Source organism: Periplaneta americana, chromosome 10, assembly GCF_040183065.1.
Source record: "Periplaneta americana isolate PAMFEO1 chromosome 10, P.americana_PAMFEO1_priV1, whole genome shotgun sequence".
Classification (NCBI taxonomy): Eukaryota; Metazoa; Arthropoda; class Insecta; order Blattodea; family Blattidae; genus Periplaneta; species Periplaneta americana.
The window spans coordinates 8,226,469-8,252,608 of record NC_091126.1 but is presented as its reverse complement, the minus strand read 5'-3'; the positions used below and the strand labels follow the sequence as shown (position 1 = coordinate 8,252,608).

Genomic DNA, 26,140 nt, shown 5'->3' with positions numbered 1-26,140 from the left:
CGCATTCAAGCAGTCAAATATCAGAAGCCACACTAATTACATTTTCAAATGATGATATTAGAATGTCAGTGTCATAACCTGCCTTTCGCCAAGTTTATTGTAACATTCAGTAGACTTGTACTTTGGTGTAGAAAGTTGATCGTGTATCACAGCGTGAAGTCTGATGATGAAATGGCGATCGTGTAACTTTACTTGTGGTTTTTCACATTGTAGTCTTACAAAATGAACGATCCTTCTTAGGGGAGAGTCGGGTAGTATCGGACATCGGGTAATATCGGACAGTGAGTTTCTTTCATCTACCACACGATGATAGTACCTGATTGACATGGTTACGTTTCTGTGATGTCGCATAGAGAAACGTAACCATGTCATTCAGGTACTACCATATGGTGGTATATGAAAGAAACGCACTGTCTGATACTACCCGATGTCCGATACTACCCGACTCTCCCCTACACAATAAAATGATAAGCAATACACAATAAAATTTACACAATATGGACAAAAGAATGAAATCGCATGCTAACGAATGCAGTCAGAGGTATCATCATGGTGAAATATAATTTCAGAAACATGTCCTGTGAACAGTTCCATAGTTATTTATTACAAGATATAAGATTGTCTCTTCGGGCTCTTGCGCACAAAGTGGGCTCCACCGATTTGTAAGCTAACTGGTGCAATATTTTTACTCGAGCACTCTTCTTTGTAAGGAAAATGTATTTCTTAAATATTCAGATTTAATCCAAACATTTACGTTGGGGCGATTTTCTGGTGCTGTGACTTGAAACAGCAAGGAAACTATTTGTGTGAATGTACAACAGCGTCAATGTTTCGATCACTAGTTTTATTTTTGGGTGTATTTTTTCCCTTGTCTGTCACGGTTAATAAAATTCCCATTGTTACCTCTCCCCAGAAGGTTTGATAGTAGGCCTAATTATTGGTACGTATGTTTGAAGTGCACAGTCTTGCAAATTAATTGTTGGCACATTCTGATATTCTCTCCATTCATTCCGAAATAATATTGCTTGGAATTTGCACGTTGATTTACTGTATCATTGCGGAGTCTACACCCTTTAGGTAGGCCTATATCAATGACTACGTTATTTAAATTGAAACCATTTTGTCTGCCACAATTTAGCTCCCAGAATTGTTTGCAATTTTTATTTCGTTGTTCTGAAATTTTACCAAAGCAGCCGTAAATTCATTTTGTGTAGTCAACAATTTTAGGAACTTTTGGGTTTACCTCCAATAGATGTAGGGGAGAGTCGGGTAGTATCGGACATCGGGTAATATCGGACAGTGAGTTTCTTTCATCTACCACACGATGATAGTACCTGATTGACATGGTTACGTTTCTGTGATGTCGCATAGAGAAACGTAACCATGTCATTCAGGTACTACCTTATGGCGGTAGATGAAAGAAACGCACTGTCCGATACTACCCGACTCTCCCCTATATATAGCTTATATTTCCTAAAGAATACCCACATAAGAGGTTGGCAATATTTTGTTGCCTGTTGTTGATGGGAAATGTAGCAATATAGTCACGACATTGATATATGTATATATATATATATATATATATATATATATATATATATATATATATATATATATATGATTTTGCCCTATTATATTGATATTTTGCATCTTTGCGTTATCAAAGTTATTCTATTAACCTTGAATAGGTGATCACTTAAATGTCTCTTGTGGTAAAACGCACAGTTTTACATGGAAATGACTCGTAGGCTACCATTATTTTTGTGATGGGATATTTATATTATAAGCATGTCTTTGTGCGGTTCTGAGCGTTAGAAGTCAAGAACATCCCTTGTAAGAAAACAGAGAAGTACAAATAAGTTTAAAAAATTCTACCGATGAAAGAAGCTTTTCCGTTTGAAAAGATTGAAATTTTTCTCTCAGAATCCTATATCACAAGAGAGACTTTTATCATTAGCCCCATAGTTTTTCATAGACATACGTATACTGTCCACCCTCAGTGAGATCGAGACATTTTATGATGACATCATCGACAGATTTGCAGCTCTGAAAGATAGGAGGATTGACTTAGTATACCGATATGAGAAATAGGGTGAATGTTGAAATAAATTCATTTTCCTGTTTGTATGTGTTACAGAATTGTCAAAATTGTACGTAATTATGAATAGTAGACCTACTCATGGTGTTGTTAGTACTTTATGCATTTGAGCATGTTAACAACATTTCATCTATTTTTTATGCTGAGCCGCTACTGTAATAAGGGGGAAATTTTGAGGAAAACTTTAAATTATATAAGTAAAATTATAATATTTAGCAAAACTATAAGCTAACTTTCCTGATTAAGGGGGAACATTCGCAGGAAAATATAAAATTATATCGGTACAATTATAAAACTCAGCAAAATCTCAATCAGCTAATTAGGGTAACGTTATCATTTCCGAGTGAAAATTATCCGGAAAATTATTCGGGATCACTAGATTATGACGCATCGAATTTCAGAAACTTAAATGCGGTTGGCATTGCTGACTGTGGGAAGAACAGACAGTAGAGGTTATTTAGTTCACGCTGCTGCCGCGGGGAGCACTAGCGTCGCTCGCACTGCTCCTCCAGATCGGCCGGCCGGCCTTCGCTCCCTCAGTTGTGTGGTGGCAGTTTATCAGTGCGTGAGGATGAAGTTCATCTTGGTGGCAGTGCTTGTCATCTTCTCTGGAGCCCACTTCCATGTGGATGTGAGTAACCGATTTGTTTCTTCTTTCCAACTGTGTAAAAATTCGTATCTGCTTGCGTTGTAAATCTTGCCCATTTTGGAGACACGGTGGGACCAAAGAGATTTGTGTCGCACGCAGCCTCTTTTTTAACCAACCCGTGGCGTATTTGCGGGTAAATATTAATGTATTTCGAGGGATTCGAACCCAAGACGCAATGCTAAGTTTGAGTAGCTTCTTTTCTCTATAAGTGGTGACGACATAAGTGTTAATTTTAACTCTGAATGCGATGGAAGATGCAGGGGAACCAAATCCGATTTATAGCGCTCTTTATCGAGTTGGAAATTGTTAATAAAATGAAATAAGTGGTTCTCTTCGTACTCCGCTTACAAACCATGCATAGAAATTCAACGATTTTCACTTTCGAAATCACTGGAACTACCTCAGCGCTAGTCTCACCAGTGCCGGGAGAGATCCATTCTAAATAATTTATCGCCCTTCATAATCCATCGCCCTCAGCCGGGCTCAACCTCCTGACTTAGGATACAGCGGCTAGCATTGTAACCGTTAGACTACAGAGAACTAACAAATGATTCGAAAATAAAAATTAATAGTCTAACTGCTATTGCGTTCCATTAGCGACACGGATCTTGAAGCTGACTTAGCTTTATTTCGCGAAGGTGGCAGCACCAAGCACTTTCATGTCCTCTAAGTTTTATCGCCCTCGGCGGCTTTGAAACCGTGAACGCATTTCATACTCTCGAATGAAATTTATAATTAAAAATTCGATAAATAATTGTGCAGAAAAGTTACACTAAAGGAGACAATATTTTGCTTCACTGATTTCTGTAACATTTATAGTGTATAGTGATAAACGCGTGGTTTAGTTAGCAGCCATAGTTTCAACATAAAATACCTGTATATTCTAATGCACTCTTGTAGCCCCCTTGCTTGTTATTAATATGTACAACACTTGAGAGATAAAGGACGGAGGAGTTGGAAATGGACCATTTCCTTAGTAATTCGTTCTGGACCTCTCGTATGTTATTCATTCATTAATTCATTCATATTGTTCTGCAAAGGGCAAATCTTTCACTGCAAACCCAGCTTTCTCCAGTCTTTACTATTCTCTGCCTTCCTTTTAGTCTCCGCATATGATCCATAACCTATATCTTAATGTCGTTTATCCCCTGGTATCTTCTTCTGTCCCGAACCATTCCTTCCAGTTCATTCTTCAGAAGGCAGTTTCTTCTCAACCAGTGACCAGCCAATTCCTTTTCCTCTTTGCGATCAGTTTCAGCATTATTCTTTCTTCACTCACTCTTTACAACACAGCTTCGATTCTTATTCTGTCTGTCCATTTCGCACACTCCATTCTTCTCCATATCCACATTTCAAATGCTTCAAGTCCCTTCTCTTCTTTTCGTCGTAATGTCCATGTTTCTGCCCCATATAATTCACACTCCACACAAAGCACTTAACTAATCTCTTCCTTAGTTCTTTCTCCAGAGGTCTGCAGAAGATGCTCCTTTTTCTATTAAAAGCTTCCTTTGCCATTGCTATTCTCCATTTGACTTCTTGGCAGCAGCTCATGTTACTGGTTATAGTACGTCCCAAGTATTTTAAGCTGTCCACTTGCTCTACTGCCGCATTTAGAATTCGCAAGTTTACCTTCTTTACTTTTCTTCCTATGACCATGGTCTTCGTCTTGTTGGAATTTATCTTCATTCCATACTGCTCACAGCTGTCACTTAGCTCCAGTAGCATATCCCTTAGTATCATCTCTTCTGCTAACAACGCCTTATCATCAGCAAATTTTATGCACTTTATTCTTCTTCCTCCTACTGTCGCTCATCCCACGTTCCAAAAACAGTTGTTCACTGAATTCTCCAAGTAGATAGTGACTAAGATATGTAATAAAGGGCATCTTTGACGTATTCCTGTCCCTATTTCTCTTCCTTCTGACATTTCTTCTCCTATCATGAATTTGATTCGTTGTTTCATATAAAGGTTACCGAACAGTCTCCTCTCTCCAATCCACTGCAATTTTCTTTAGGATTCCCATGAGTTTATTTCAATCCACTCTATCAAACGCCATTTCTGGGTCCACAAATACTATAAACACCTCTTTATTCTTCTCTAGGTATCTTTCGCCGATTGATCGTGGCAATCCACTTGCCTCACCCGCATCTTTTCCTTTTCTGAAGCCAAACTGCTCTTCTTCCAACTGTTCTTCCATCTTACGTTGGTAATTAATTAAATCATCATGAAATGAGATGTGACTCCTTTAGTGTAGTCTCTCTAGAGAATCATTGAAAATACCTTATGAAAATACGAAACAATTATGTTCTCATATTTAACTTCTTGTCCTTGCATTTAGTGCACATTAGCCCGTATGAAGTAAGCCAACTGTAAAAATCCGAAACGACGCGGACCGACACAATACTGTGGAAATTGTCTCCTCCAGAAGTCACTCAGGAGCATTAATTCGTTGATCATCTTTTGCTTCCGCGGTGAGCATTTTTTTTTGCCCGTCCCATAAGCGAAGTGTATAAAATATTAAATAGTTGTGTGCAATATCATGTGAAATTTCATTTATAGATTATGTGTTATTTAACGACAATCGCAACTGCCGAGATTATATCAGCGTCGCCCGTGTTCTGGAATTTTGTCCCGCAGGAGTTCTTTTACATGCCAGTAAATCTAACTACATGAGCCTGTCGCATTTAAGCACACTTAAATGACATCGACCTACGCCGGGATCGAACTCGCAACCTCAGGCACTGAAGACCAGCACTGTACTGACTGCGGCACCTAGGCCGACCACATAATGTATTATATAGGATGAACCGTAAATAATTTAATTAATTTCAGGGGATTATTCTTTGAGATATTTCAAACAACAAACGTTTGATAACATTTTGGTCGTTTTTGCTTTCTTTTGGAGATGAAATATTTCATTGTAGAGCATTGTATCATGACAATAAATGATTGAAACAATTTAAATTTTTTCCTTTAAATGTGCAAAAATTTGATCCGAAGAAATGTAACTTTTCGTTCTGCAAAGGAATTTTTAAATGTTACATTTGTTCGGATCAAATTTCTGCACATTTAAAGGGCAAAACTAAAATGATGTCATTCATTTATTATGATTATACACTAGTCTCTTAAATTGACTGAGCAAATTGGGAATTAAATCAATGGCTTTCCCATAACAGGCTATGTAATGTTTCACATAAAACAATTTTTTTCTCGAAAAGAAGGCAAGAAACTAGTAAAATTGTACTAAACATTTTTGTCTGAAATATCTCAAAGAATAATCTCTTGAAATGAACTACATTATTTACGGTTCTTTCTGTGTGGGCTATTCATAGGCTTTCAGCTGTCTAACAGGTACGAATTTTTTCATGTATGTGATGTCATTTTATTACGTGTACTAGTTTTGTATTGTAGTCATTTTTTTCCGATCTCTCGTCCTGTCTTTTTTCATTCTACAGGCAACCTTCCGGTATTTCGCAGGCTAAGTTGTAAAGCGCGGGTGAAATAATAATACGCGTGTATGTCCATCGACAGCTGCATTATGTCGATGCTAAGAAGTTACACCTCATGTCTACAAACATGGTTGTTTAGTTTATCTAGTCCACACCTGTGGAGTAACGGTCAGCGCGTCTGGCTGCGAAACAAGGTGACTCGGGTTCGAATCCCGGTCGGGGCAAGTTACTTTGTTGAGGTTTTTTCCGGGGTTTTCCCTCAACCCAATACGAGCAAATGCTGGGTAACTTTCGGTGCTGGACCCCGGATTCATTTCACCGGCATTATCACCTTCATTTCACTCAGACGCTAAATAACCTGAGATGTTGATACAGCGTCGAAAAAAAATAACCCAATAAAATGAAAAAAAATAAATAAATAGTTTATCTACATTATTATTTAGATCAAGGCTCTAGATCTGTGAGATTTATAACTTCCACATTTTTACACCAATTAATCTGGAACTTTTACCACGTATTAGTTATAATGTGGATATGCAATACACAGTGTCTTTACAGGAAAGCTGGATTCAAAGATGTTTAAGAATGTATTATGAAACAGCTTGAATTTACTGTTCACATCACCATTATCCCATGTATTGTGGGTCCCTGTCACCACGGCATGGCGCGTCCTCAGGTTGCGGATGGAGGAGACGACCTCCAGATATGGAGGGTAGCTGCGAATATATTGAATAAGCAGTCGTGGACAGCCGATAAGGAGTAGTCCTCCAGCTTGGGGGTTGGGCGAAGGGCTAACAGCCTATCACCGTGAAAAAACAGCTTGTTACGAATCCATCCATACAATAAGCCTCGGAATGGGACTGATTCTCTGGCACGACAACAGCAAAGGAATAAGGTTATGAGATTTTGTACGTGAAACGTAACTAGTCTTTATAGAACAGGAGGGGTAACGTTAGTAGCACGCAATGTATTCTTCACCTGACATAATTAGGAATATTAAACCCAGACGTTTGAGATGGGCAGGGCATGTAGCACGCATGGGCGAATCCAGAAATGCATATAGAGTGTTAGTTGGGAGACCAGACGGAAAAAGACCTTTGGGGAGGCCGAGACGTAGATGGGAGGATAATATTAAAATGGATTGAGGTAGGTGGGATATGATGATAGAGAGTGGATTAATCTTGCACAGGGTAGAGACCGATAGCGGGCTTATGTGAGGGCGGCAATGAACCTCCGGGTTCCTTTAAAGCCATTTGTAAGTATCACCATTATCATATACTGATTCCCAGGTTTCATTTTTTAGTTTAGCTTCAAAGTCCTTTAAAGATTCTTCATTTATGACCCTTAACCTAAATTTATTCGGGTGTTTTGATTGCGTTGTGTCCTGCGTCATGCCGATTCCATGACGAAGTATGTGATCAGATGAATGTCCATGCCCTACTCGTAGTGGTGTGTAAACCGGATAAAATGGGAAGTCAAGCAGGGAAAGAAAGTTCCAATATAATTAGCGACATGAAAGGTAACTAATTATTACGAAAAATGAACAACGTAATGGAGAAATTGTCACTTGTAACTCGATTTCTGCCATACCTTGTACGCGTTCACTGGTCCATTCTGGCCAAGACGGATGAGTTTGTTAGCGAAACTTACTTCGAAAGATAGGAAAGTTGAGTTTGCGATCTGTAGATCGAGATGTCTGAGTTGGGAGCCGGTGTCTGGTGCACGACGCACATCTAGATGGAACAGTTCTCTTAAGATGAGAAGATTGTGAGATTTGAAGCTTTGTTCCTAATAGATACACAGTTTTTTGTATGCAGAAATACTACTGCTGCAAAAACAGAAGTTCGAGATTAGTTTTAAAAAAAATTGGAATGCAGATTTTGCAGAAAATTACCAGGATACAATAATTCACCAACATGGATAAGCTGTATTTCAGCCTTTTTTTAAAGAGGTAAATTAAAATTTTCTGACATTTTACTACTGAAAGCACGTTCTTTAAAATGTCTGGAGCACAATTTTCATATTGGCTTTCAAAATCTTAAGACAACTTTAAGAATTAATTCTAGAGGTACACTTATAGAAATGTGGAAGCAAAATGTTCAAATGTCACAAAATGACAAATTTCTATTCAATACAAGTTTCCTAACAGTCTGAAGAATGTGTAGATCTACCAGGTACGAACGTAGCATTGATAGTTCCGAACCACCTATTGTATGGAATGAAGCAAACAATTGAAGTTACGGGCAATTACAATCAAAGTTTAGTGCGATTTTATAACCAGGTGCAGCAGAACGTTAAATATGGCGTTCCAGCAAGCGATAAGGCCAGAAATGCGCATTAAATTTATGTAATATATTTTCCACATAAGTTATCAAAGTGTATTTTCAAGAAAAAAGAAAACAAAAAAATTAGAGTTACGTAAAATTAAATCAAAGTTTAGTTCCATTTAAAAATCCTTTGTACCACATCTTTAAGAATGCTGTATTTTTTAAGTTAAATAACAATCAAGAACATTTTATCAGTTTATTTTTTAGACAAACTAGGTCTATATAGTATCAGCGCGCAGGTCTCTTCCAACCCCGAGTACTTAGTTTACCATAGAATTAAGCGTCGCCTCAAAAGTAACTTGCCCGAACTTAATGCTACTTGACGTCATAAATGTTGTCAATCTACATTTCATCATAATTTTAATTATGATAATTGTGAGAATCAAGGGAATATTATAAGAATTTTTATGACTTCGCACTATACTAGGTAGTACCTATTTTATTTAACGACGCTTTCAATTACAGGGATTATTCAAGAAATATCCGGTAAATTTGGCTAGAGCTCTCTGTCGTGTGTTTCTTACGTTATATATATATATATATATATATATATATATATATATATATATATATATATATATATATATCAACAAAAATGGACCAGGGGCTTTACTTCCTTACCGAAGACAGTCGTGCTAAGGATCGTATCGCCCCTTGAAATTCATTACATACGGCAGGCCTGAGCAATACGAATACTATTCCCTTCTTATACAGGGTGGAAGTGAAATAACTGCAGATTTTCAGAGCAAATGGCTCGTGCTGTAGGCCTATGTAACAAAAAAGTGTAATACCATATTGGTGGAAAGTCCATAGTTTTCTCAGAGAAATTTTGTTCCCAAATTTTTAACACACTCTTAATCGGTAACTATTGCGAGTAGGATGGTGACTTTTGTTCATATCGATATAAAATACCATAAAGAATCATTTAACGCTCTGGCGTATTTCAATAGCGTGGGCAGTTTCGTATAAATGTAATTTAAAAACCACTACTTTCAAGTCACTGAACGATACAACCACATTGCAACGCTGTAGTCAGAAAGGGGGGTTCGCGTAGCGAGACTGACCTGAGTTCGTTGACCTCTTATATCTGTATCAGTAGAAGAAAGAGGACTGAGTTAGCAACGATGTTGCCAGACTGCTGAAACTTCCAACTCAATTTTCTAATTAACCGTTCATTTAATCACAAAACGTAATATAGGTTTTCTATTCATTTAAGTGTACCCTATCGTGCCTTTCAGTCTGCAGGATTATTTCACTTTCACTTTGTATAATCATATAACGTGTGTACCTAACAAGAGTCTTAGTGCACGTTCCACTAGGTGTTTCTTGTTAGTAAACTAAAATAATGGTTTTGATGATATACCTCCTAAGTGCATCATCGTTGTAATCCACATATCTCTTCAAACGTTTGGAAGTTCCGCTGTGTATCATTCACTTACACAAGTCCCGTCGGTGCTTTCTCCAGAACTTTTCCGTGAAACAAAAATTTGGTGGGTTTGATCTCCTGAGAAAGATGGTGAGGTCCAGTGGTTTGCGTTCTTACTGCGTTGGATGTAAGGATAAGGGATAACAGTTAATATCCTGAGAAAAGCAATCCCAAAATAACATTTATTCACATGATCTAATTGGGATTTTAAAGTCGGGCGTCCAGCTCGGAATGCCAAAAATGTAATGTTGTCAAACACTGCGCACTAGTGGATATGCAGGCACGAAATATGGTATAGGCTAAACTGTAAAGGATTATTGTGACTCAACATTCCTTTTCATGATAGATGAATCATTCTCCCCAGTATGATCACACACTTGCACTGTGCTTTATTGCGTCACCCATACTTGATTAAAAACGTTCATTCCAGTTGCGTAAGAAGATCTCGGAAATCGCTGGCGCGTCAGAAAATGGGTAAATTCTTCGTGTTATCAACCAGAAATTGAGGAAATTTAGAGACCTTTAAGTATATAGTCGCGAAGCCACAATACTGGGTGAACAAATCTCAGCTCACGGGTGGTCCAGTTTCATCTGTCACCCCATTCTGTATCGCTCTGGAGTCTTCATTCCAGAGCGTTGTCTACAATTTAGGAGGGCCAGATATACGAGGCCAACAGAGTAGGTGACTTTTTGGTCGTACCTGTACCTGTACGTAGACCCGAAACGTTGGAGGTGTTAAGTTCCAGCTCAGGGTGGAATACCCAACAGTCTGCTTCTGAAAGCCTGAAAATGCACATAAGTTGAAACACTATTAAATTTGATCACCTAACAGTGATTAGACCTCTCTTGGTACCTAATAGTCGGTGCGATTTACCTTGGAACCACTTAATTGACGTCATTGTAGATGTATTTTTAATTGGTTACTCAACGACGCTGAATCAACTATTGGGTTATTTAGCGTCGGTGAGATTGGTGATAACGAGATGAGGCCGAGCATTCGCCATAGATAACCTGAAATTCGCCTTACAGTTGGGGAAAACCTTGGAAAAAATTCAACCAGGCAACCAGCCCAAGCGGGAATCGAACCCGCTCCCGAGCGCAACTCCGGATCGGGAGACAAGCGCGACTGAACTACGCCCGCCGGTGGCCTTTAGCAATATTCCTTTTCTAGTTCACTAACATGCTCACAACACTTTGCAGCTCTGTTTATGATACGCAATATGTAAAAGACATACTTTCTAAGTGCTGCAGAATTCACACTGAATTGAAATATTAGCATTCACACCATTCAACACAATTTGCTTCTAATCAACATTGTCACAATGAAAAGCGAAAGAGCTGAAACAGCGTCTTTTTTTTCTTATTGTGTCTTCTATCTTTTCCGCCAACAACTACAATTACACATCCTCTGAAATTCTTTGAGCCGTTCTTTCTAATGGCACCAGTATGAATTTCGTAATATGCAAAGTTACAAAATTATAGCAGTTTATAATCACAGAGTGTTTCCGTAGACACCATTCATTCATAGTGTTCTGTCCAAGGGCAGGTTTTTCACTGTAAACCGAGCATTCTCGAGTCTTTCCTATTTTCTGCCTTCCTCTTAGTCTCCGCATGTGGACATAGAATAGAATGTCAAATACGACGTTTAATTAATTAATTTTACACTGTTAGGAAGACCGTCTCTACGATTGGTAACTGAGAAAGGATCAGGTCAGCAGTATGCCGTCATAGTCAAATCCCAAGATAGGATTAAGAAATAACTGAGGATTCATAAACCAAAATCATGACGTTGTGTCACACCTACAAGACAGAATTAATGAACAACACAACATGGGGCTACTGCATTAATTGCTAAGGAGGAATCGGCATGTAAGTAAATGTATAATGGATTGATTGTATTGTGAATAAACCCCTCCATAAAGGATTACTTTATACGATATTTCTTATTCTTTTCATATAAAATATATGGGCTGAAATTCTGAACATTATTTTCCGCAAAGTATTAACAACAATTCGTCTCCGATACACATCCACACAGGTGTCAGCAGATCACAGAGGTTGCATATTCGCTACGTGGTACAACTATAGATTTCTTATCTCCAGTCCCCGTCTGCATCCGGCCTTTCAGTTTCAATCCTTAGTCTTTATCTTTATGTCATTCGCTCCTTACAAGAAAGTTGGATGATAATTTAACACAGTCCAGAGAGTCTGATGCTGAAATTCAAGGAAGTCGAGGGACGCAAATCCTCTTTCCGTGTGTTTGGAATACAATGCAAGTTGTTACATTCTTTGAGGTTCGACCCCTGCTGTCCTCCTCTGCTCGTGTATTCATTCATAGGCAGGTTTTTCACTGCAAAGCTTTCTACAATCGTTGCTATTTTCTGCCTTCTTCTTAGTCTCCGCTTATGATCCATATATCATACGGTCACACGTCGCTACTTTTGCTGCGCAACTTTTGTACTGCAGCTGCAAAAGTTGCGTGTCGTGTTCACACGTAAGCCAAAAGTAGCGCGCTGCACGCTACTTTTCGTGCTGCGCAACCCGAGTGCTGCAAAAGTTGCAACTGGAGGTTGCGAGTCTGTTCACACACAAGGCGCTACTTTTGCAGCCGCAGTCATGCTGCAGGTTTCCATCTCCGTGTTGACTTCTCAATATACATTTTGTGGTTATGTTCGCATTATTAATAAACTCATACGAAAGCGTACTTATCAATTATTTGCTTTTCTGTCCTAATTAGTATTCAGAAATTGGCATTAATTTTACTATAAAGCTTTTAAAAACGCCTATATACTAAATAATAACCAACAGCATATTCATGTAATCAATGTTGGCAACCCTCCCGTTTGAAACTACGCTACAGAAAATTAAAAAAGTGAATTATACGTCAGCAAATATGCTCAGACTGTGTTGTGCATTTAATAACTGTTACAAGTAATTTATTTTCATCACATCTAATATTAAAATATATCCAAACAATGAAAGTATCATTGGCACATTTGGGTGGCAACACTGGTCGCAACCGCAGCAAAAGTTTCAACAAAACCGATATCAAAAATGCTGCCGCTCCAACCCTGAGAACCCTGTTCACACGTCGCTACTTTTAAGCTGCGCGCAGCATGGAAAAGTAGCGGGCAGCAGGTTCGGCAGCCGCTACTTTTCGGGTTGCACCGTTGTTCACACGTCGCAGTACAAGAGTTGCGCAGTTTTTTTGTACTGCAGCACTGCAAAAGTAGCGACGTGTGACCATACCTTTAATGTCGTCTATCACCTTCTACCCCGAACTTTTCTCCCGTTCACTATTCCTTCCAGTTCATCTTTCAGTAGGCAGTTTCTTCTCAGCCAGTGACCCAGCCAATTCCTTTTCCTCTTTCTGATCAGTTCCAGCATATTCTTTCTTCACCCACTCTATCCAACGCAGCTTCGTTTCTTATTTATTTTGTCTGTCCATTTCACACGCTCCATTCTTCTCCATATCCACATTTCAAATGATTCTAGTCGCTTCTCTTCACTTCGTCGTAATGCCCATGTTTCTGCCCCATACAATACTACACGTCACACAAAGCACTTCACTAGTCTCTTCCTTAGTTCTTTCTCCAGAGGTCTGCAGAAGATGCTCCTTTTTCTATTAAAACTTCTTTGGCCATTGCTATTCTCCTTTTGACTTCTTGGCAGCAGCTCATGTTACTGCTTATAGTACACTCCAAGTATTTTAAACTGTCCACTTGCTCTACTACCTCATTTAGAATTAGGAAGTTTACCTTCTTTACTTTTCTTCCTATGTCCATGGTCTTCGTCTTGTTGTAGTCCACATCTGTGGAGTAACGGTCAGCGCGTCTGGCCGCGAAACCAGGTGGCCCGGGTTCGAATCCCGGTCGGGGCAAGTTACCTGGTTGAGGTTTTTTCCGGGGTTTTCCCTCAACCCAATACGAGCAAATGCTGGGTAACTTTCGGTGCTGGACCCCGGACTCATTTCACCGGCATTATCACCTTCATTTCATTCAGACGCTAAATAACCTAGATGTTGACACAGCGACGTAAAATAACCCAATAAAATAAAAAAATAAATAAAAAAAAATCTTCGTCTTGTTGGAATTTATCTTCATTCCATACTGCTCAAGGCTGTTATTCAGCTCCAATAGCATATCCCTTAGTATCATCTCCTCTTCTACTAACAACGCCATATCATCAGAAAATCTTATGCACTTTATTCTTCTTTCTCCTATATCACTCCTCCCATGTTCTGGCAACAGTTCTTCACTAAATCCTCCCAGTAGATGTTGAGTGGGCAGTCAAACAGAATATGTGATATATAGCCATAAATTTTAAGTGTAAAAGCAATCTAAGTAACTTCCGTTTGCCTCATGATTAGGGAAGCATGATGTTTGTAGTCTTATGCGAAATTATTGCAACATAGAAAAACTACAAGTCTGAAAGTTATAGATTGTCATATGCGTTTTCAAACTTCAAATGGGGAATTGTATTTCAAGTGGAACTAAATTATAGAACTATTCTGTCACTATTTAATTCGCAGTAATTATTTTGATTTTTGACTTCATGCAGATAACGTTTTAAAATTCTACTGTGAACATACCTATATTGAAATCACTTTGTTAAATTATCACTAACATTAAAATTATGTGCCATTAATTTTCACATTATCAGTGAGTCACTCGTCATAAACTGTGAATAGCATTGACCTTTACTAGTAAATGCTGTCCCGTTCGCTAAGACAGTATCTGCATCTTATGTCGCCTATCCTGCATTATAGAGGTAAATAATACAAGATCGGAAATTCAGCCAGTGTATGGGGAGCGGAGTCGGTTACGGAAACCACTCATAACAGATCATCGTGCTAACTACACGACACCTCCGTTATGGTTAGATGATCGTTCACCTCTGCTGAGGCATATGACGCGAGATCTGTAGCCGGTGGTCGGCCTTAGCCCTTCATAGGCTGCAGCGCCAAGAATTTACTTTCTTTTTTTTTTATTTTACATATTAGTAAACACTATGCACAAATGAAACAGAAATATTACTGTGTTTTGTGCTTTAAATGGATCAAAACTTTCTGGACATGTTTTTGTGTGAAGTTCTCAAATCATTGCAAATCTGATTTGTTTGATTAATTTGCCTGTACTTCTGAGGAGTCTGGTTGGCTGGAAAATTTATTTTGAGCTTAGGAATGAACATAACAGTCCACAAATTCCAGAATTCAGGAGAGGAATTATGAGATAGAGAAAATATTAATCCAACAACTGTCTTATTAATTATACATGCTTGTCATGAAAATACTTTGATTTTGTTTATTTTTAGCTCTCTCATTTATTTTTGCAACTTGAAATCAGAATGACACTTAGAACGCCATGTCACGTACTCGTTTCTTTCAGTGGCCTAATTACAATTAATTTTCGTATATCATGAATAAGCCTATACAAAATAAAACACACTGCTCAAATGTCTAAGGGACAATTATTATTTGTGTATTTTATGCCACAGTTCAGATAATGACATCAGTGAAATACTTATTTCATGCCGTTGCCATGCCAACATTTTGAACAATTAAGTGTTTATTTTATAGACCTTATCTTGTTTAAGGTCTTCATGCTTGGTTCTTCAATGTAACATTTTTAAGATATCTTCTTGTTTTCTTATTGGAATCACACGAAGTCATCTTATTTAATCATGAACGTCGTCATCTCACAACTTCTGAATGCTCAGAGCTGTTGGCATAATAGAAGGGGTCAAAGCCAGGCTCATGTTGCGCGAGTGTTGAACCGATCAGGGAGTGTTATTAACCGATTATGGCTACGTTATCAAGTCACAGGTGAGGTTAAGGAACGTCATCAAGGCCGACGAAGGGAAACAATAGCACGGCAGGATCGATTCCTGGTTCTGCACACCAAGCGTCACTGCCAGGCAAGATGTAGGCTATCTGTCCTCCAGGACACTCGTGATCACTCTTCTCTCGACGCCCAGTCTTTCGGAGAAACAATCGGGCAACGCGTCTAACATGGGCGCAAGAACATGTCAATTGGGATTATGAAGAATGGGCTCATGTTATGTTTTCTGACGAGTCTATTTAGATTTTTCTTTCACACCGACGCGACGCACAGTGTGTAATTTTCTTAATCTAGCAACGTACCTATTTTATTTCAGTACAAACTAAGGTTACGTTTGTAAGGGGTTAATTTAATAACTTTTTTCCTATCTAGCATATTTTCGTGAAACTTAATGTAGAACTTCAAGGCAGCATATTTGATTTGTGTACAAACTTTGATTACTTCTGTGTAAGGGGATGAATTTACACAAAATTAATACCGTCTTTAATATCTAACAAAGGCTATTTTCATGAAAATTTATGCAGAACTTAGCGGTAGCATATTCGAGTTGTGTATAAACACTCTTGAGTACGTTTATATAAGACAAACTATCTCTTTATAGGGATGCATTTAGACAAAATTAGTAACTATCAATAGAATTGAATATATGAAAATTTTGACATAAAACATGTACCTTGTCCTGTTGAATTCATGGCATAGCTATGTACAGAGTGGTCTTGGGTCTAGGCCACACAGACACTGCAGGGACTGATAATCTGTTTATCAGGCTTTAATAATCGTGTTCTTCACCACAATTACTGCATGTTAGCAAGAACTTGGGCCCATTCATTTCGAGAAAGAACGGTTTATCTCAAGATTTATTATTGTTAATTGCCAGTGTAGGCTACATACATTTAACTCTCTTCAGTTTCGCAGATATCAATGAGTAAGTTTCCACACATGAGTATGAGAAATGCGTGCCTAGGTAAGCACTCATACGTTTTCTAAGGATAGATACTTCATTGGCTTCCACTATAGGGGGAAGGAAGGACTGGGGAGTGTGTATTTACTGCGGCGCTTGCATAGCCTGGTGTATGTGCAAGAAAAGAGAGGAATAATTACCGTGACAAACAAAGAATGAAGGATAAAAACGAATGAATATATGAATAAATCAAGGAAGAACGAACGTATGAATGAATGAGTGAGTGAGTGAGTGAGTGAGTGAGTGAAAGAATGAACATATGAATGAATGAATGAATAAGTGAATGAATGAGTGAATGAATGAGTGAGTGAATGAATGAGTGAATGAATGAGTGAGTGAATGAATGAATGAGTGAATGAATGGGTGAGTGAATGAATTAGTGAATGAGTGAATGAGTGAGTGAATGAATGAGTGAATGAATGGGTGAGTGAATGAATGAGTGAGTGAATGAATGAGTGAATGAATGGGTGAGTGAATGAATGAATGAGTGAATGAATGAGTGAGTGAATGAATGGGTGAGTGAATGAATGAGTGAACATATGAATGAAGGAACGAACGTATGAATGAATGAATGAATAATTGAATGAATGAATGAGTGAATGAATGAGTGAATGAATGGGTGAGTGAATGAATGAATGAGTGAATGAGTGAGTGAATGAGTGAATGAATGAGTGAGTGAATGAATGAATGAGTGAATGAATGAGTGAATGAATGGGTGAGTGAATGAATGAGTGAACATATGAATGAAGGAACGAACGTATGAATGAATGAATGAATAATTGAATGAATGAATGAGTGAATGAATGGGTGAGTGAATGAATGAATGAGTGAATGAATGAGTGAGTGAGTGAATGAGTGAATGAATGAGTGAATGAATGAGTGAGTGAATGAATGAGTGAATGAATGAGTGAATGAATGGGTGAGTGAATGAATGAGTGAACATATGAATGAAGGAACGAACGTATGAATGAATGAATAAGTGAATGAATGAAGGAATGAACATATGAATGAATGAATGAATGAATAAGTGAATGAATGAAGGAATGAACATATGACTGAATGAATGAATGAGTAAATGAATGAACGAACGCATGAGTGAATGAGTGAATATGAATGAGTGAGTGAATGAATGAACGTATAAATGAATGAATAAATTACTGACTGACTGAATATGAATGAGTGAATGAATGATTGAGTGAATATGAATGAGTGAATGAATGAATGAATGAATGAATGAATGAATGAACGAACGTCTGAATAAATGACTGAATGAATGGATGAATGAATGAATGAATGAACGAATGAATGAATGAATGAGGAAAAGTATACAGTACTTACATAAAATACATTTCTTCACAATTCAACGCACCGAATTACAAGATACATTCGCAACGTACCAAAAGAAAAGTATTTCCTACTTTCACTCAAAATAACTTTTTTTAAGAAACGCTTTGAAATATTGTAAAACGGATGTTGACATTTAGGCCTATCAACATTGTACAAAATCTCGATTAAATTCTCTTTGATGTTCTATGTCTGATTTTGAATTTGAAGGTCAATTTTGACTGTATAATTAAATATTTTCCATGTACCTTTTGCTATTACACTGCTTTTGGAAGAATCGAGTTCTATCTGTCCTTATACTTTTTTAACAATTTGCAAAATACAGTGTTTTTTCCTTTACTAATAAAATATTCCTTCCGACCTGCTCCAACACAGCGATCCAAATGTTTCGCAGCATTATGAATATCACAATACATAGCCTATTGGATTAGTTACGCGTTTCTATTATCTGGAATGCTGAGGAAGTGTATTTTTGTGAAAATAAGCCAACATAAAAATCACGATACGTACGCTGTACACGTTGCATAGCCAGAAATTAAGGACTCGATAACATTGAGTTGTTCTCGTTGCAGGCACGCTCCGTCAAGCTCTCCGTGTACTACGAGTGTCTTTGCCCGGACAGCGTCAACTTCATCAAGTTCCAGATGTACCCCACCTGGCTGTTGCTGGGTAAAGACATCCTCAATCTAGACTTCATTCCATATGGGAAAGCGACAGTAAGTACGCAGTGTCCTATAAGCCTATAACTCTGAAGTACTCGGCCCCATGCATTTAGATATTTACTTGTCATTGTGCTCCCTGTCTGTATGTGCTGTGATTGTCAAAGTCCGACGGGTGGTCTACGTGACATTCATGAGTCCGATGCTGACAGGCAAGCCATTCTGCTTCAGCCCTGACACAGCCATGTCCCATCCCCTGTCGAGTACCCGGTGAACCCTATGCCCTTAAATTCTGTCAGCACTGAAGACGCGTACTACTCGAAGACTTCAACTTTGCCTATGTAACCATTGCACGCACACGACAGATGAAATGAGGAGGAGGTGGAGATTATCTGTGAACGAAAGAGTAAAACGGAAATACCCACAGAAATATTCTCAGCAACGTATGATTTGTCCACCAAAAATTTCAATAATTCCCATCACGACCAAACAGAGGATCGCCTGAATGGAAGACCAGAACAATTAATACTGTAGGCTACCACATGCGGCCTGGTTTTGGAATAACTCAATGTAGTTACAATTAAGTACATAGATTTATTATCTTTTGAGCTTACAGCGACTCGCCCAAAATGTCTAAATGTCATTCAAACGGAATTCACACAATAGGCTACGGAAACAGAAATTTATACTTAAATTTAACGTCAAACCATTATGATCAGTTATTTTAAAACTCATCCTGTTTCGTAATGGTATTTGAGTTGAAAATCGAGAATGAATTTAAAGTACCTAACAAAGTTGTAAATAATTTTGCTCATTTTTTATTTGCTTCCTTCCTGCAGGATGCAATCCAGAAGTTCTACAGTTTTCGCAACTTCCTTTCGTGTACCACCCAATGCGCGTCCTCTCATGCCCTCCCTGTGTATTATAACTTTAAAGATTATTAGACGAAAATTGCAACAATTCTTGTTATATGTTGAATTCTACAAGTGAGGCGCAAGTATAGTCTGCCGGCAGGTATGTTCAATTTAACTCCATTATCGATGAGAGGTTTGTCCAGACTATAAAAATAATTCTTGATTAAATTTAAGTGTATTCATATCTACGTAATTGCACTTATCTTCCATTGAGCTTAATTATTAATATTTGAAACGTATACCGGTATATTAATTTCATATTTTATAGTGTTAAATTATTATGTGCAGGACAATCAGGTAAGACCTCACCACGTCCACACCTGTGGAGTAACGTCTAGCCGCGAAACCAGGTGGCCCGGGTTCGATACCCTGTCGGGGCAATTATCTGATTGAGTTTTTTTCCGAGGTTTTCCCTCAACCCAATACGAACAAATGCTAGGTAACTTTCGGTGTTGGATCCCGGACTCATTTCACCGGCATTATCACCTTCATCTCATTCAGACGCTAAATAACCAAGATGTTGATAAAGCGTCGTAAAATAACCTACTAAAATAAAATAAAAAAGACCTCACCATAAACCGAGAGACTACGTATTTCCTTTACTGTCGCTGTCTGAAATGAAAAAATGAACCGAAGGAAAACGCAAAATAGGCTGTCGAGTGTGAAGATCGCAGCATCTTCATAAAGCGTTGCATTTCGCTAACATTTGTTGTCTGAATTCTGACAAGGAAATCAGCTATTGTTATGATTATATTCTCAGAAAATTGTGACAGTATTTTCAATGGTTATCCGTTGATAATTCCCATTTATTTATTTTCCTCACATCAGACTTTATTCTATTTTATTTTTGCTTTTTTTTCAACGTAACATATCGTGTTGATATCCTTATGGTTGAATCTTGAAAGAAAATAGCGTTTTCATTTTCATAGTAATGCCTTGGCTAATCATGCTTTCATTATTTCGAGGTAATACCGTGACAAATCAACATCACTACTTTCCGTGGTTGATCTTCTCAAACTATACCGTTATTTTTCATGGTTTGCCGTAAAAAATTAGCATCCTTTCATGGTTTGACCTGGAATTTTCCATTTTTCCATGATAAATTATATGTATGTTTTCTGGTTCTGTGACAAATCAAATCACACTGTACAGTAAAAAGTCATACCGTCATTTTCCACGATTGTGCAGCGACAAATCATACTGTCAAATTTCCATGGCTGCACTCTAACAAATTATATAATTTTTCAGCGGTTGTGTCGCTCCCTTTCACTGTTATTTTAATTGGCATATTTTATGAAGCTTTATCAACTACGACTTGTATATATAGCGTCTGGTTGAAATGAAGGTGACAGTGCCAGCGAAATGAGTTCAGGGTCCACGTCGAAAACTACACAGCGTCGCTCTTAATGGGTGGTGGGAAAACCCGTAACCAAGCTATAATGGAGCTCCAAATTGTATTTCTGTATCTGTACATATTACTTTTTCTAAAAAAAATAATGGGTATAATGAACAGCAGTTTATCTAGGAATGTTTCAGAACATAGTTCACGTCAGGTAAGATACAAAAGGCAAAGTTAAATTAATTGACATTAACTTACTATTTCGGCATTTGAGTAATGATCCTCAAGGTATGAGAGTACACACTGCATTCTCCCAACTTCCGGTGCCACAAATGCCTCAAATAAAACAAACCAAAGCTTTATGTGGTATACACAATTCGAAAATATCTATAGGGTAAACTAGGGTCTGTTGGACAGTCGGGCATGTTGGACACTCTGTACTTTAACGTGTTACCACGCCACTTGTGGGCACCACATTCTGCTATAATCTTTTCGCTCTAAGAAAAATCCTAATGTAAACAATAGCACGTGACTGAAGTGAGGCTTCATTGGCCGCTGTTTGGCGCCATAGATTCTCAGTACGTGTTCCCGCCTACTGTTGTACATTCTGTTTCATGTTAAACATTTCCCGTTGCTCGTCAAGTAGGCCTAACCTCACTACCATGCATTCGTTTGCTTAGAAAACATTTACTTTATAATTACTGTAATTAAAACTCACTTAACTTATTATATACATTTAAGACTATTTGTTTTTCTGCGCCTTTGACAGGGTTTCCACTTTTATGATTAATAACCACACACACCGAGGATGCAGAAGCCATACTTCAGTACCACGTGCTTACGTGAACATCTACGAGCTCAAGTGACGCCAGCTTGTTACAAGAACAGACTACCTCGGTATTACTGTTGGTATTCATCCGCGTTCATAGTACATAACAAAATATAAAAGTAGCTTTTCTTTTACATAGCGTTTTATATATGAGTGAAGTTATATGTTTCATCGTATTTAACAACTAGAATTCAATTGTTTATTTTCAAATAATACAAGATTATGGTTTCCAAATACGAACTATATTTTCCTGCGTCATGTGAGTGTTTCGACTGGGAGCCAATCACGGGTATGACAGCAACGTGCTTATGTTTACATTAGGATTTTTCTTACAGCGAAAACAGTATAGAGGTCAATGACGGAAGTAGGCACGAGTGGGGCTACTTCCGTCATTGACTTCTAGCAGAATGTGGTGCCCACAAGTGGCGTGGTAACACGTTAAAGTACAGAGTGTCCAACATGCCCGACTGTCCAACAGACCCTAGTTTACCCTACATCTTGATTACACAACTTTTAACACTGTATCACTTCGGAATATGTATGATAATAACTTTCTTGTGTTAAATATTATTAACGTACCTTGTTAACATGTTTCGACCTATTTTCGGTCATCTTCAGAACTTCGAAGATGACCGAAAATAGGTCGAATCATGTTAACAAGGTACGTTAATAATATTTAACACAAGAAAGTTATTATCATACATATTCCGAAACGAAAATATCTGTTTAAGAAGATGTGGAAACTGCCAAGTAGGCCTACATTCTTACATAATTCCATTCCAGTTATAATTATTATTCATTCAAGGACACGTTTGTTTGAGAGAAAATCACAACCTGCACTTGAGAAGTCAATGATGTAGCAGAGATAATGACAGTGCAGGTCTGCAATCATAAAAGCCATGGACTCGTGTTCTCTTCCTCCGTGCGATGTTACTTAAGTACGTACATAAATGGAATTTAAAATCTGAGGGATAAGTTTATGAATAGATTGTCAGAATGAAAGCAAGGAAGTTCAGTTCTGCCGCTTCGAGTCAGCCCTTCAACACCCGGGACTTGCAGACAATCTCCTCAAGAGATTCGAGTCGTCCTCCTGGATTGGTCTGTAGATCCGATAATCCTCAGGGAACTGTAAATCCCTCATTCCGCCCTTCCTTCCTTCCCCGGGGCATAGTATTCACAAAAAAAATGTATGTGGTAGTGATTGAGTGTGATGGGTTAGGTTAAAATCACCATTAAACAAGATGCCGAAGAGAAGGCCTACTGGCCATAACTGCCAGATTAAATAATTATTATTATTATTATTATTATTATTATTATTATTATTATCATTATTATTATTATTATTATTATTATTATTACTACCACTACTACTACCATTTTTATCAATGATTATTATTGTGTCACTAACATTACTTATCTAACTTTCATTATTTACTTTTACTTTCATGATTCATTCTCATGTTGTTTTACGGTCTAGATATGACATCCCCCTTTACCCGAACAGCACAGATTTTAAGTAGCTAAAATCTACCATCATAAATACACCTCTGCAGTAGCCTATCTGAGGAACATGTTTCCTGGACTCTGCTAGTCTGGCACCGCAACAGTGCGGGATGTGGGCGTCTGGCGGGGCGTGTTGGTGTATTTGCGTGCAAGTGGATTACATTACTTTATGATAGTAACTGATAAGTATAATATGTAAGGGCCGATATGAAGTTCCTCCCTGTGGATCAACATACTGTGCTCAATAAATCCTTAATTCTATCGACTTACAGACCCTATAGGTCTATATAATTTATATTATAGCAATATCAAACAGTAACCTGTGAGATTGCAGTTTGTGTTAATGTAATCAGAATAGTCTTATGAAAGCACTAAAAGGTTTTTTTTTGTGAGCCAATGATGCAGATTAGAATGCGATTCCAGGTGGACTGACACGTAATCAAAAGCCTCTCAACTTGTGTAAATTTCTAATAAGCTTATATATAGGGGTTCATTTTTACTCAGACCAAATATATTAAATTTATGGGTGCAACTTCTAAGGGGAAGATAAGAGTAATTGACTTCCTATGAATGGATTTTCAGCTGCAGAGATGTTACATTCCTAAAGGTTATCATCAGGCTTAGGATCCGGGACACTTTAGCGATCAATGTACGCACAACTTGACTATAGAGTTCCTTGAACATAGTAGACAGACATACTGTGAATGTAAACAACGACGGCAATGTGCTTCGTTATATTCTGCAGTTAATAGTACAATCTAGTGACGGTGGAAAATGAAGTATGATACATACCTCACAAGTTTTCATGTCCCTCGGCGACGTTGAAGGCGTTAGCGTTACAATCAACCACGTACATACTTGCAACTAGTTCGAAAAAAACTATTCACTATGAATTGAAAATGCACTGTGATGGCCTGAATTCGTTTCGTAGGAGAGACAGAAGAATACTGTGCCTCTGATCACGAATTGGATTGTACACCAACGCACAGGCAAACAAAACTCAACGCGCCACCTCACTCCATCTGTACTCCGTTGCACTGTAACTTTACTTCATTCTTAAGTTGCCTGGATCCTAAGCCTGGTTATCATGTACTAGCGGGTGCATCATCGAGTTCAGTCTCTCAGTATCCTCCCTCGCCAAATGAGCGTCCCGGACTGACGCCAGTGTGTGGCGATGGAAGTTTTACACACTTGTTCACAGGAGAGCGTACATCGTACTCCACTCTGTATAATGACATCATATTGAAATGGAAAGTCGGTGAAATGAATTTCACTAAATCGAGACAAATGGCAGATCAACGGGAATGAGTCAATGTGAGGGACCAAACCCGAGTCTCCAAAATATTAGTCGCGACATCTTGCAGTGGGGCCAAGTGTCTGGCGTTCAATTTATTTTTTTTATTTTATTGGGTTATTTTACGACGCTTTATCAACAGCTTAGGTTATTTAGCGTATAATGAGATGAAGGTGATAACGCCGGTGAAATGAGTCCGGGGTCCAACACCGAAAGTTACCCAGAATTTGCTCATATTGGGTTGAGGGAAAACCCCGGAAAAAAACCTCAACCAGGTAACTTGCCTCAACCAGGTAACTTGCCCCGACCGGGAATCGAACGCGGGCCACCTGGTTTCGCAGCTAGACGTGCTAACCGTTACTCCACAGGTGTGGACTCTGGACAGCAAAGTAAACGACAGAAAACAAAAATAAAGGAAGAAGACGGACATTAATAAATACTCTGTTACTAGGAGGACTGTTAGCGTCGGCTTTCCATGCTGGTAAACCGGATTCGGATCCCGGTGGATCCATCTGAAATTTGTGAACAATGCTGTCTTTGGTGGTAGGTTTTCACGGAGTACACCATTGCTCTATTAATCATCATATTGTGTTACGTAGTTCGCCTCCTATGGTGCACCAAGGACAACGCCTTCATGGCGGCTAAAAGAACTACACGTTGAAGCTCCGGCGCTTCGCCCACTAAATGGGCTTTATGACAATTTCTGAAACTATACCCTCTATTCAAGCCACCATCGCTTAGTACTCGTATCTGGAGAAAAAAAAATACTTTATACATAATGTTAATTAGAGCCAATATACTCTATGGATATTCCATCCCGGTCATCTCACAGTGAATCTCTCTCCGTTAAGTAAATTAGCTCAATTACAAACAAGTTTATACATTCTGTACTAAATATTAAATTCATAGAAGATTCTCCAACAACAGTTTACGGAATCAATTAAGAATAATATATATCCATTCATCCATAAAATTACGAATTATGTAGGTACAAGCAGTCAAGAAACGAAAACCAGCCCAATCTTTTCACTTCATATTTTCAAGGAAAGCGTTCAATTGAATAGGAAGACATATTTATAACTAGGGAGCGGATTTTTATGTGCTAAAAAAATTAAATATATTTATTTTTTATGTGCTAAAAAGTACGAAAATATTTGCTAAAAATTAAAAAAAAAAATATTTTTTTAAATATGACAAAAATACCTTACTTAGCTTGAAAAAAAATGTTACTAGGTACTCACCAATCGCACTTGAGTATCAGTTGCTAGTAGTTGTCCGAGAATTGCAGTGAACAACAAAGGTCATCTCCAAATTCTCCATCACAAATGCATGCCCATTATCTCTGAACAACGATATACTGTGAAAACGATCTTTCCACATCACAGGACGTCAGATGTGCATATTTAAAGAGAGGAATATCACAAACACCTACAACGTAAATTTCACCTACAGGCACACCCTCCAATACTTGAACAACTTTACACATTTTTTATATCCACTGTTTTGCC

The 26,140-nt window shown here is 38.1% G+C and overlaps 1 protein-coding gene across 1 annotated transcript in view; it reads left to right on the top strand.

Annotated features, from left to right (window-relative positions):
- The first annotated feature begins 2,564 nt into the window (after nucleotides 1-2,564).
- The window catches only part of LOC138707412 (GILT-like protein 1), a 35,575-nt gene continuing 11,999 nt past the window's right edge, over nucleotides 2,565-26,140 (top strand). The window contains exons 1-2 of the mRNA XM_069836798.1: nucleotides 2,565-2,729; nucleotides 18,667-18,810. Coding sequence (XP_069692899.1) covers nucleotides 2,670-2,729; nucleotides 18,667-18,810 — 204 coding nt within the window. The 5' untranslated portion in view covers nucleotides 2,565-2,669. The remainder of the gene's footprint in view (nucleotides 2,730-18,666; nucleotides 18,811-26,140) is intronic.